We start from the raw sequence: 13,353 nt of genomic DNA on the forward strand, positions 1-13,353 counted from the left end.
ACTAGAGATTAGCTAGCTTGGTAGAAAATACTTAAAGGGTCCTTAAGAGACCAGTGGGTAGGCTACTAATTGGGACATGCCTAGCTGCCTGGTGCCAGCCAGGTAATGCTAAGGCTGGGAGCACTAAGCACGCTAAACCATTAATAAAACCTATCTGGAGAGGATGTGTGGGTGTGTGGAGGGGGGTTGAGTGGATATCAGCTGCTCAGGGGAAAATACTTTGGGCAAGACAGAGAGAAATTGCAGCAGGGCAGTCTGTTCCTGCCAGCCCAGAAGTGTGTGTCGGTTTGTGCTTTGACTGAATGGCACGTACCCAAATTTGCAAGGAAAAAGGAAGGTGTAAATGCCAGGTGGGTAGCCATTTATTGTTTTAACCCTATTTTGTGCTTTTATGTGCCTTTGGGTGAACAAGCTATTCATTTGCTTTTGAAGAAGCTGTTTTAAGTTACTTTAATGAGCTCAGGGCTCAAGTGCCCAGAGGAACGTGTCTTGTGGATGTCATTTAAGAAAAGTTGAGGAGGCAGGAGGCAAAGTTGTGTCAGCATATAGGATGATATGTTGCTTATATTACAGCCTGCAAAGTTAAGTGATGGAACAGCAAAAAGAAGCAGAAGCCATAATTGGCTGGGGGGGGGGCCCTCCACTTATAGCAAATGATGCCCTTGAACAGGTGCTCTGACCCAGAAAGCCAGGCTAAGAGTGGCTGATCCCTAGAGTTCCACCTCTGAGTGTAGGAAGTGAAGCCTGTCATATGAAGGGTGCCCTTGAGAGGAGCTATAAATGGGGTCCCAAATACAACTCACTGTGTAACTTTGACAGGGAGGTTCTGAGCAAAGCTGGGGTTCTGCCCAGAGGTTAAGTCTCAGACTTGGCATAGGTTTCCAAACCCGTATGGCTTTTAGTGTGTGCATGTGATGGGAAGGGTGTTAACATGGAGAGAGAGAGCATGCGTGCATGTGTGTGAGTCATTTTGCAAATGCACTAGGTATTTTGGCATCAGCCTTATTATACACCTGGAATATTGTCTACAACTCCAGGCACCTCACTACTATGAAGCTTTTGACAATAAAACAAAACAAAACCAAACCAGAAAAGAGCAGCAAGAAAGCTTCAGGCTAGAAGAACTGACATAAGAATAAAGAGCTAAAAACTATGAGGTACATTGAACTCTGTCCCTGTGTGAGTGCAAAAGGGGAGGCAAGATCACAAGACACCTTAATCTTTATAGTCCACTGTCAAACACAAATAACTGTGCAAGTTGGGTTTGGTCCTGCTTTGAGCAGGGGGTTGGACTAGATGACCTCCTGAGGTCCCTTCCAACCCTGAGATTCTATGATTCTATGAAGGCTACAAATATGAGGAATGCTAGACACGGTCAGAGAGCAGGTGGAGTTACAGCTCCACATCACCCTCTGCACTAGGCAACAGTGCCCCATGGGAAACATCATACTTTCCAGAGACCATTCTGGGGCAGTGGACTCCTTCCCTCACTTCCATTGTTGAACATTGCCTTGGGGCAGCAGCCCTTATAACAGCAAGGATAAAGGAAGGGTGTGGTGATGTGATAGCAAAACACTTGAAAAGTTGTTGAAGGGTGTAAACACCCAGGAAGGAGAGGAATTACTGATTGCAATAAAAGAATTTTCCTGATGAAATTATATTTTCTGGTTTCATCACATTACTCAAAATTTTAACTCTTTGTTTCACTCAGGAATCCCTTTCCTTCCTGGGTGTGTGCTCCCTTCAAGGATTTTTCCAGTGTTATCCTGTCATATCCCATTTTATATTTTTATTTATTGCTTGCTATACTTCTTCCAATTTTTAATAGAAATCCTGAATGAATCCATGTCCATGTCCTATTTGGTTTTCAGAGAGAACTTATTTTTAGTTAAAGGGTTCCAGATGTGGTGAACGTGTTACCAAAAAAAATCAACTATTTTTTAAGACTGTGAGAACTACATATGTCTAACTTGTGGACAAAAGCATGTAAGTGAATTCAAAAGTCTATTACAGAACAGAATAGAACCTTTAAAGTTAGAGTTCCCATCTTTTTTTTTTGCCTTCACTCCTCAGCTCAATCTCCACTAATTTGAAAAACAAGAACAACAACAACAATGGACATGGCCTAAAATAAAGCACATCTACTTTTCAAATTTCAGGACTCTTCCTCAACGCTGCTGCTGAACTTTTCCATTGTCAGGCAACATACAGGTTGGAGGCAAACACAAGCTAGAGTTATTTCGGACTGATTCATAATTTTCTAGCTCTCAGTATAGTTTAATAAATACATTAAAACAATCCATGTGTTTTAAAGAATTCTCTCCCCTCTCCCCCCCGCCCAAGAATTTGTGTACCACAAAGTACAAAAACTGTTTCTGTTGTATTTAAGGACCTTAGGGAGATATTTGCAACCTGGGTCCTGCATTTCTTAAACACTTCAAAGACCTGTTGAAGTTAATGATGATTTGGGGATGTATTAAAGATGCAGAGCAGGGCATTTGGCCCTGGTTTAATAACCTTTGAATCAATGGAAAGGCTCATTCAAAAGAATGGGCTTTAGATCAGGACCTTAATGTTAATGTTTAATAAATATTCTGTTTCAGGTTGCCATTTGTATTTCTGTATGTATCGTTGAAGTAGCTGCCCAAACAGTATTCTGAAGTACAGATTTTTTTTTTATTATTTCAGCTGTCTTTTCCTTATTATTTACTCTATGCAAACCTCAGGGAAAACTGGTTTAGAGTCTGTTTATACTGGGGATATTTGTACCAGTGTACCTACACCAGTTCAAATCCCCAGGGTAGATGTGCTGCATCAATGTAAAACAGTTTCAATCCATGGTAAGCCATACAGCTGCAAGCCTTGTATTACATTGATGCAGCACGTCTACACTGGGGAGTGTGGCACCAACATTGCTAAATTGTTGAAGTTACATTTGTACAACTATTCTCACTCTAGATGAGACCTTAGACACAAATCCCCCATGATGAGCAATATTTACCACTAGCCTAAACAGGCACAGCAGAGTTGATTTCAATTATGTCATGCCACTGACACTGGTGGTAAATTTGTCCCAGAGTTCCTAAGAAAGTTAGCAGCAGTGTTCAGCAATACTTGGTACCTGTAAGTAGACAGTGAGCATTATAGCTCAGTATATGTTATAATTCCCTGTTTGTTCCCAGTTTATAGATTTATAGATTCCAAGGCCAGAAGGGACTGTTGTGATAATCTAATCTGACCTCTTGTATAACCCAGGGCATAGAACTTCCCCAAAATAATTCCTAGAACATATCTTTTAAAAAACATCCATTTGTGATTTAAAATTTGTCAGAGATGGAGGAGAATCCACCATAGCCCTTGGTAAATTGTTCCAATGGCTAATTACTCTCACAGTTAAAAATTTACATATTATTTCCAGTCTTGAATTTGTCTAGCATCAACTTCTAGCCATTGGACTGATTTATTTAGGGTTTTTTTTAGGTTATTTACGTTTATTTACTCTTTTCACATATTGACTCCTTACTCACATTATTTTAACATAAATTTGAAATGTGAATGTGTTTTATTTTTTTCCCCAGTAAATATACAATACACAGCTCAACAATACTATTAACCAACTTCTTATGGCAATTAAACTTTGCTGCACTAACAATACCAATGAAACACATTAAGAGGTCATACTTTTTCATGAACAAGCTGTAGTCAATAAACAAATTAAAAAAAACAAATTGGAAAACTATGTGCCGCCACAACATCCCCTTTTAAAAAGCACATTATTCACAATAAATGTTTTCGGTTTAAAAACCAGAAATAATATTTTTTTTAAAAATAGTAAATTAAACTGCATTTTAAAAAATATGTATTGTGGTTTGTTGGAAGTACACTGTATAGAAAAGAGGAAAAAAAAGATCACTTGTAAGATAATGGAGACACTTGGAGATACACACGGACAACTTGTTATGTAATATTGTAAGCAAATTATTAATGAACAAAAACATACAGAAGCAGATGGACAAGGTAGTGAATATCATGATACTGCACAGCTTTAATACTGACGCACATTTACTTTCCAGTGGAATAGATAAAACATATCTGAAAGTAATTGGGATGGCTTTTGTCAACTTCTCATTATTCCAATTTTAAAATAGAACCTAATGAGAAAGGTGTTCCACCAAAGCTCAGGACAAGTGTTCAAATCAAAATCCTCTCTAGTCATATTGAAATGTTTCCAGTGAACCAAAATTTGAGAAGTGTGCTGAAGAATCTCTATCTTCACATATCAGAGTCAGCATAAATCTGATGCCCTTTTTACCTTTGTTGAATATTTCTGTACGTTTACAGACAATGGCTTTAACTATATTCATTTAATCAGCAGGAAAATTACATATATTCATTGGTTACATATATAAATAAATTCATACATTTTGTTTTTGTCTTGTAACCAGCTAAGTAACGGATTTGACCTTAAGAAAAGTTTAAATACCAGTTTTTGATATTTGACAGTTCTGAATAAAATTGAAAACTGTAGTGTTTTATTGTATAATGGAACAATTAAACAAAATGAAAAGAAGCACATATATTTAGCAGTGTAATTTACTTGTCCGAGGACTTTGCCATCACTAAAAGTGTACTTCACTTAATACTGGTGAACTCCAAGGCGATATACAAAACAACATAGACAGGATATACTTAAAGGGTGTTTAAATGCAAACTTGCATTCATGATTAGGTGATTAATAGAAAAAAAACCTGTAGAATGTAATATTTAAATTAAGTATTGAATGAATGTGGTATACAATACATGTAGCATATTCTAACAAATGTTTGAAAAATTTACTCATAGGGATTTTGGAGGTGCAGAAAATCTAGAGAAAGTCATGAAAACTAATGATGAGACAGGATGCTGTTAATAATGTCCACTTACAGAGTTTGGTTTATTCAAAAAGTGTATAAACATGCGTTACTTTGTTATTATAGTAGGGTTTAAATTCACACGTTAAAAGTAGGTCAAAGTTTTTTTTGTTTGTATCCAATTTCTGAGAACATATTGCATTGAAAGAAAAATATTTACTGCAAACTGAATATAATTTTACCATTGCTTTCTTTTTCAAACACTAAGAATTTTGCTGCAAATTCCGTGGAATCAACTTCAGTTATTGAGGACTTCAGTTAATAAAACACAAAAGTTTCTAGACTGCATAAAAAACAACTCATGTAAATGAATTTCAGTGGTGCAGCTCTATCCTCTATTTTACTGTACATGTATTGGAAAGATGAACTAAGATACTCCAACATATTTTATTTTTCAGAAGCATCTTGAATATGTCTCAATAATAAATTGCATCTTTAACTATTTGCTAGGTAATCCCAGAGTTTATATTGTTTCTTTTTCCTGGGGGAATTTCTGCATTACATGCTGGCTTTGAGAGATTAATTATGGTAATTCTTTTTAAAATGTAACATAAAAACAGCTTTAGTGAAACACCTTAATTTCTTTTGTTTGTAGCAAGTTTTCCCCTCCTCCCCCCCTTCCATTATTTAATTATATTGGGCAGGTAAAAACTGATCCTAAGAGTTGAGAAGCTTAGCGTTCTGTTCAGAGGTCACAGTTCAACTCTGTAGTCACTTTTTTCATATTCACTCTTGAAACTCACATTTTCATCTTTTGACACCCCCCCTTTTTTTTTAAATAGTAAGAGCAACTATGTTGCTTGTTATTAAAAGATTTAATTCTGTCCCTGACATCTTTGCTAACATCAGTTTTGCCTGTCATCTTCCTATTTCTACACCCCAATGGAAAACCATTTACCATACTCCATTACATCCAGCATTATCCAACACAGCTTACAGCACATAAAACGCTCTTCACACATTCAGTCTTCTTCTTCTTCATGTCACAATGAGTAGAGTTTTGTGCTTATCACCAAATAAAATTGCAGTGCAAACTTTAAACATAAAAGTTACACAATTAAAAGTTAATATATGGCACCACAGCCTATTAATTCACATATAGTACAACAGACCAATAAGAACAGACAATAATATGAACATAGCTAAAAAGAAGGTGAGCTTGCATAGCAATGCAACAAAAGAAATTATATACAGAGGGAAATCATTTTCATCCTGGAGGGTGATTTTTTTTTCTTTCTTTTTATATACTCCTGACAAGAAATAGTTTAAGGTGGATGGTGTATTAAAGAGACGAACACAAGTATCTGTGGGATATGTGTGGCTGTGTGTCTTTACATTGCATTTACAGTTCTTTTAATAGTACATAAATAAAGAAAATGTTCATTGCACTGTTTAGTGTCATCACTTCCATGAGTTCAGACCTGATGGTCCTTCAGAGCAGCTTGGGATGTCTCTTCTCAACTACTCTATAGAAAGAAAAAGAGAAAAAATGCACTAAATAAAACAAATCCTCCGGCTACATTACCACAGCACATCTCATAAACGTATTGGATTTTTTAAAATTGCTTTTAAAATTGCAAGTGGTTGACTTTAAAAATTCCACACTTACCACCAGTTGTACTAAAGATAACAAATATGTCTTCCTGTGTGCGTGTAGGTCAGGAGTTTCTGCCTTACCACTGTGTGGTAACTGCAAGTAAATATTGAGGGTCTGGTTCTCTGCTGTACCTCATGGAGTGAAGTGCCTGTGCTGAGAGTCCACTGGGATGTGTATGTATGTGTGTGTGTGGGGGGGGCGGGAATCCTCACCTAACTGTTTAATGGGACTAGTGTAAATGCTAACCTAGGGCTTGATCCAAATTTCACTGAAGTCAGTGAAAGTCTATCCCTTGACATATCAGGCTTTGGACCAGAAACTAAGGCCTTACTTCTTCAGACTGATCCACATAGGTAGACAAAATGTCTGCAGAGCTCCACTGACAAAGGGACTCCTTCTGGTGAGTATCTGCTCAGATATTACTGGAGGAATCTGGTGTAGGTACAGTTAAGCAGGATTAGGAATAGTTACAGGGTTGATTGTATCTAAGAAACATTTATTTGAATAGGTCTGAAAGAATATTCTGTTAGTACACTGCAATTGCTGTCCAGGTAATATCTGTTATGCTGGTACTGCAAGAGTACCCTATTTATTGCTTTTACTAGAGAGAGAAACAGTGATCAGAAGTGAAAAATATACATGTGGGAAAGAACAACATACTTAATATTTTTAAATGACCGCTATATCTTTTTCAAATGGAAAATCTGTGCTGAAGTCAAACCTGGGGCTTAGACTGGATATCAAGTAAAACCTGGTTATTTAGTTATGTACTTCAAGTGTTCTCTAATTGTGTCGCTTTTAAATTGCACTGCATGTGGAAATTAACATATTCTTTACTAGAGTGAGATACCAATTTTATGGGTCAGATCCACAGCGGAGGTGTGCTTGGCAGAGCTCAGAGAAAAGCAAAGATGTCTTAAAGGCACCTTTGCACTCCTCTGATCCTGGGGTCACCCTGTGATGGGTTGTACTCCTAGCTGCCTATGGCACCGTCATGGAAACTGGGGCCCATAGAATAGTAGCAAAGTCCAAGCCACATCCCTCTTCCTCCGGCCATGTTCCCTGCATTGGTTGCATGACGGTTCATCCTAAGGCCTTGTCTACACTGGCAACAGCATGTAGCATAGGTGTAACTACATGCCGCTGTGAAAAGCAGGCTGCATTCATACTATGGTGTATAGCTACATGCATCAGTGGACGGCTCTGGCAAGCGGAAGGCCTTGGCAAAAGACTCCAGCAGCAGAGAGATCCCAGAGCCTTTCTCTACTGCCAAAGTTTTTCCCAATGGTGGAGAAAAGCTCCTGCAGTGGGGAGACAGAGGGACACTACACAGCTAAAAATAGGAGTGTAGTTTGGGGGAAGCACTTCTTGGGCATGAATAAAGCCATGTAGGATACATACCCGGAGGTTTTGGTGTATCTTTATTCTACTCACCTACGCAGTGCCTTACTGTCTACACTGTTATTTATACCTGTGCTGGAGGGTGTACAATATATGTAATCTACATGCAACCATACATGGAGGCCTAGCCTGAGATATCCTATGTATAGGAGAGCCTTCTGGCCCTGGGTAATCCAATACTGGCATTGCTTTGCACTGACAAACATCAGCAGGGGTCAGGTATCAGCCTTCTCTAAAGGAGCTGCTGATGTGGTGAAAAAGTCCCAGAACCTCCTCCAAGACTTCTGGGCCCAGGTGTGTTCTCACTGTGTTTCTCAGGCAGCCAGAACACCACAGTATTTGCTGTCCCTGTTACTAAAAGGTCAGCTTCTATGACCTAACAGTCTTTGAGGTCTCATGTGAGTGTCATCTAGCTGACATATACACAGCATGGTACCAGGTATGACATACATAGTGGTAACAAATTTGGGAAGGAGTTCTGCTGGGTGGGGGAACTTGAGAAAAAGGGAGGCACCACTTTCTTTGGGATGAGCAAAAGGGAGACCTAATCAGGGGGCAGAGAAGAGAGAGAAAGCTGAATGGGAAAGAGATGGGGTAAAGTAAGGGAGTGATAAGTTTGCCTGCCAGAACAAAGTCCTCTTTTTAATGCACTTCTGTAACAACATCACCAATGCCACTTTCAGGTCAAGTAACTTGAATTTGGCCAAAAAATTCTAAAGGGTAACGACTAATTCTAATCAGCTGACCTGATGTGTTTCCCTTTACACTAGCATCATAGATTCAAGGATGTGTTAAATAGATGACCCTGGCATGACTTACAGTACTAACACAGATTAAAAATCATGTTGCAGGGTGAAGTCTAAGATAAATCTAAAGGCACAGAAAGATACATTTCAATCATTTGCCTTTTTCACAAGGAAGTGACCTCTCAGAGATGACAGAGATCTGGGTCAGAATCATATCTGACTGACAAACTGAGCTTCTCACTCTCTGGAGTCCAATCTTGCGTCAATGAAAATGTTAATAAAAAATTGTTCTTTTTTTTTCTTTTTCTTTTTTTTTTACATTTGAATTGCAGCAAGAAAGACACTTACATAATTCACCAGTAAACTGTCCTGGATTATTTGATCCCATATATCCTACATCAAGAAGGTCACTAGCATTGCGTTGGTGACCTCCTCGCAAGGCTTCGCCTTTTCTGGGTCCAGTCGATCCTTTAGAAGAAGCTGTTCCTGAAGAGCTGTGACCACCTGGGGATGGGAAACTGGGCTTACTATATGGCACCAGTGCCTCTTCTAGAAAACACAAAATCATAAACATATTATTAACAGCATTATCCAGGTGTGGATATCAAACTCACCCAGTGTGTTTGATAAAAGTTTTTTTTTCTTTTATTTTACCTTATGATATGGCAGTAATAGCAAAAAGCCTCCATGTGAATCCTAAACTGCTTCCACAAATAATGAAACCAACGTGTTTGCATGTAAACTTATAAACTTATTTGCATTAATTATAAAATGAGATTCATTGTGAACAAATAGAAGATGAATTACAGATTGCTTAATAGAAATAGCTGCACATAGAATTTCCAGAATAATGTAATGATTATATTTTCCTTTAAACTTCTAGGAGTGTGTTTTTTCTCCTCTTCTTTAGTTTAACTTATGGTAACACCACTTCAATCAATTTAGATAAAGAACTGTGGTATCAGCTAATTTAATTAGCTTCCTGGAGCTCAGTAATTTCCAACCATAGAAAGTACATTGGAAAAATCTCATTTTACAAATAATCCTATTACTTACATATTTGTGGGGGAATAAATCTTTCTGTGACACTCTTTCAGGGGCACTACATGGTCTTCTTTGAACAAAGGGTTATGTCCCTCTCAGTTTACCCCTCCTCTTGCGCAGATGAAGGATTGGAAGAATAGGCGTCTTGGGAGACAGAAAGTCTTTGGGGATAGGCTTGCACCTCTGTGTTTGTACAGCACTTAGCAAACCAGGGCCTCAAACCTCATTGGGTCCTCTGGGCATTATGGTAGTAACAGTAGCAGCAGCAAACAACAGAATTGGTTTGATTCCCAAACTGAGGAGTTTGGCTGTTTATTTTGTGGAACTATTTTTATTTTTGTACACGCAGCACTCTGGCCATCTTGACTAAATCTTGAGGAAGAGAACTTGATAACTACAGCACCAATTCAGCAAGGTACTTAAGCATATGCCTAACTTTAAATACATGAGTAGCCCCCACTAAAGTCAATGGGACAACTCACAAGCTTAAAGTATTCACTTGCTTAAGAACTTTCCTGAATTAGGGTTAAGATTTTTTCCCCTCTACCTATTGCTAAACCATTTCACTGGGCAAGGCATATCGTATTTAATGGCGGACAGAGACAGGGAGGGAGAAATAGAGAGGGAGTAGTGGAAAAGGAAGAGGGAGATAAGAGATTATATTTGACTCTCTTCCGTAATCTTAGTGCCCATAGATCTAGAATACTAGCACTGCAGAATATCCGCTTCATATGCTATGATAGTGCTTGTCCTTGCTGAAATGTAAGCAAACATTTAAAAGACATAGAAAGGTGGCATTTAGCTATCAATGACTTTTAAATTTTATTAGCAGTTCTTTTCACAGCAAACCCTAACAATAGAGTCAGACGGAAACTCCTTCCAACAGCTGGATGAAATATGCAGCAACCTGCAAAGGCAGCAATAAACATAAGTAGAGGAAATCAGTTTAGCAGAAAGCTGGACACATTTCTAGAGTATAGAATGGAGAAGTTTAGGAGAATGAAATATACTATATACTGGTTTGTTTTCCCAGTTTTGGGATGAAGACTAAGGTTTTGATGAATAGTCCATTCTTCAGCACTTTTATGGGTGAAATGAAATATTTAGAAACAACCACCACCCCTATTATACTGTTACAATAATTTAATAGAATATATGATGTTATGATGTGGCCTGAGAAATGTGTAATTCATAAAATAAACAATAACAATATAAAATAACAGTCAGATTTTTAAACATTCTAGAACTTGGAAGCTATTTGTCTAAATCCCCAAAACAGCTCTGAAGGACATTTCCCCACCCCAAAAACAGCTTTTTATGTCCTGATCCTGCAAAGAGTTCAGTATCTGCCCATGTGGTTCTCTTTGCAGAACCAAGGCCTTAATTTACATCTACAAAATTGGTGTTTGTTTGTCCAGACAGGTGTTCGTATGACCCACCTGAGCTGGACAACCACAATGTTCTCCTTGTTCTCAAAACTACTCTAATCTGATTTGCATAGTGTGCCTATTATTGGGGTAGCTGAGCATATCACATTTAGGTATGTTGCTGCTATTACTCCACTTAGTGATCCTGAGCACGCTCAAAAGTCATCAGTGAAAATATGGTTTCCAGTACTAGACTACTCATGCTCTTTTGAAAAATACATGAAATTAGGGGCTTAGTTCTGCACAATTGAAGTCCATGGGGGCTATGCCCTTGATATCGATGGCATTTTGACCATGTCCTACATGGGACCCTACGATAGAAAGAATAATAATCTCTTCGTATATAATTAGGGTTATTATTACAGCTATTACAGTACTTTAAAATATGTTAATAAATGTAACTCATTCATTGAATAAATCATCTGACAAATGCAGCAAAATTTTCATTGCATAGGTCAATCGATGTAAAAAAGAAGAATGTATTCAGTACTCAGCCAGATTCCTTATTGTTTTATATGTGCAGCACCCAAAGTGGGCTTGGTGTTTTATAGGTACAGTACGTATGGCCTCTGCCCCGAAGAATTTACAATTTCAAGCTCTGATCCTGCAAACACTTATGCGTGTGCACAACTTTACTCATGTGAGTACTCCCACTGACTTCATTTCTGAACCAAATCAATGACACTATTCAGGAACACAATTTGCCACAGATGCAGGTGTGTGTTAGACCCAGGTCCAAATGTAGACGTGATACACGGAGTCAAAGCAATGAAATGGGGAAGGTAGGATGAGGGAAGAATGGAAGGGAAGATATAGCTACTGTGGTTTCTTATGCATGTTTTTTTATTCTTCTGCTATATCTATATATCTATTTCTACAGTATAGCTACTGTGGTTCTTATGCATGATTTTTATTCTTCTGCTATATCTATAGATAGATATAGCAGAAGAATAAAAATCATGCATATATATATATATATATATATTGCTATATGCAAGTGTTTGCAAAGAGGTTGCAATTAGCTTTCTTTTGTAAAGCAGATTATGACTACTCACTTTCAAACTAAAAGTCATGCTTTCAAAATATTAAGGCTAACACTCAGTAACAATAGACATTGTTTTGAATGGTATCAAGGAAATTGAGCAAATAGTTTTTCAGAAAGACAATAATTAAAAATGCCTTCTTTTGAAAAAATTTGTTAAGTGTCTAACCCTGTTATCTGGTGAATGGATTCCCAATGAACTTCATCATTAATTGGGAAAATAGTTCAGGACAGATTTCAAGAAAAAAATATACTCATAATTAACGTTATAAAAATGATGCATGAGTATCCATTGTTAAACCTAATAGAGAAAAGAATACGGAGAAAGAATGCTTCAATACAAGAAGTTGGAGTAGAAAAGAAAAACACACACAGTGAAAAATGCTGGCACAGCTTCAGTGAAGCACCTTGCATTCAACTACTGGCCATCACGGAAAGCATTTGGAGACAGATTTCTGTATGTCTCGCACTGAAGGAGAGGGCTGCAGCAGCTCCCAATGCACCTCCTAAGGTATGCATGAGGGAAAGCCAACTGCCTTGGATCTGTAAAGTTTCACAGGACAGGAACTCTGCAATCACTGTAACCCCTGGGGGGCCTGATTCAACACTCACTGAAGTCAGTGGGAACCAGTCCTTTGTACTCAATGGGCTTTGGCTCTGACTCAGGTGTGAGGTCTGAGAGCCCTACAACTGTAGACCCCCTAAGTTACATAATAGTTAACATCCTCATCAGGCCTTCCTGCACATTTACTAGAAATAGAGATGGGGACCCTTGTTGCTGTGGAATTTTGAGTTTGGTAGCAGAGGAGCTTCTCTGAATATAGCTTCACATAACAGATATACATACAGTATATCAGAGGTGTATACGTAGAAAAAGTTTGTAAGTATGTCTTGTGGGTCAGAGTTAAGGTTGTTATTGGACTGTACCAGGTGAAATCTCACATGTTAATATTGTTTTTAAACAAACATCTGTACTGCAAAGGTAGAACAGACATATAAATGTCCTTTCACTTGTCCATACTAATGAAGGATTGTTTTGGTTTGTTTTTAATGGCATATTCCTGTTATTTATTAAAATATGGGTTATCATATTTACGTAGCAACTGTAACCAGACATTAACTTTTTTTTTTGCTTTTGCCTAGAACTGAAGAGACCAGTCATTTTTCTTCTGAGGCTGTCCCGAGA

General features: G+C 38.0%; 1 protein-coding gene across 5 annotated transcripts in view; it reads right to left on the reverse strand.

Annotated features, from left to right (window-relative positions):
• Positions 1-2,047: 2,047 nt before the first annotated feature.
• Positions 2,048-13,353, reverse strand: part of ROBO2 (roundabout guidance receptor 2) — an 855,475-nt gene continuing 844,169 nt past the window's right edge. For all 5 annotated transcript variants that reach the window (XM_045002137.1, XM_045002139.1, XM_045002138.1 and 2 more), the window contains 2 exons: positions 9,003-9,203; positions 2,048-6,376 (listed from right to left, as the gene is read on the reverse strand). In XM_045002137.1, coding sequence (XP_044858072.1) covers positions 6,375-6,376; positions 9,003-9,203 — 203 coding nt within the window. In that variant the 3' untranslated portion in view covers positions 2,048-6,374. The remainder of the gene's footprint in view (positions 6,377-9,002; positions 9,204-13,353) is intronic.

The sequence above is a fragment of the Mauremys mutica genome, chromosome 1 (genome assembly GCF_020497125.1).
Source record: "Mauremys mutica isolate MM-2020 ecotype Southern chromosome 1, ASM2049712v1, whole genome shotgun sequence".
In the NCBI taxonomy this organism is placed as follows: Eukaryota; Metazoa; Chordata; order Testudines; family Geoemydidae; genus Mauremys; species Mauremys mutica.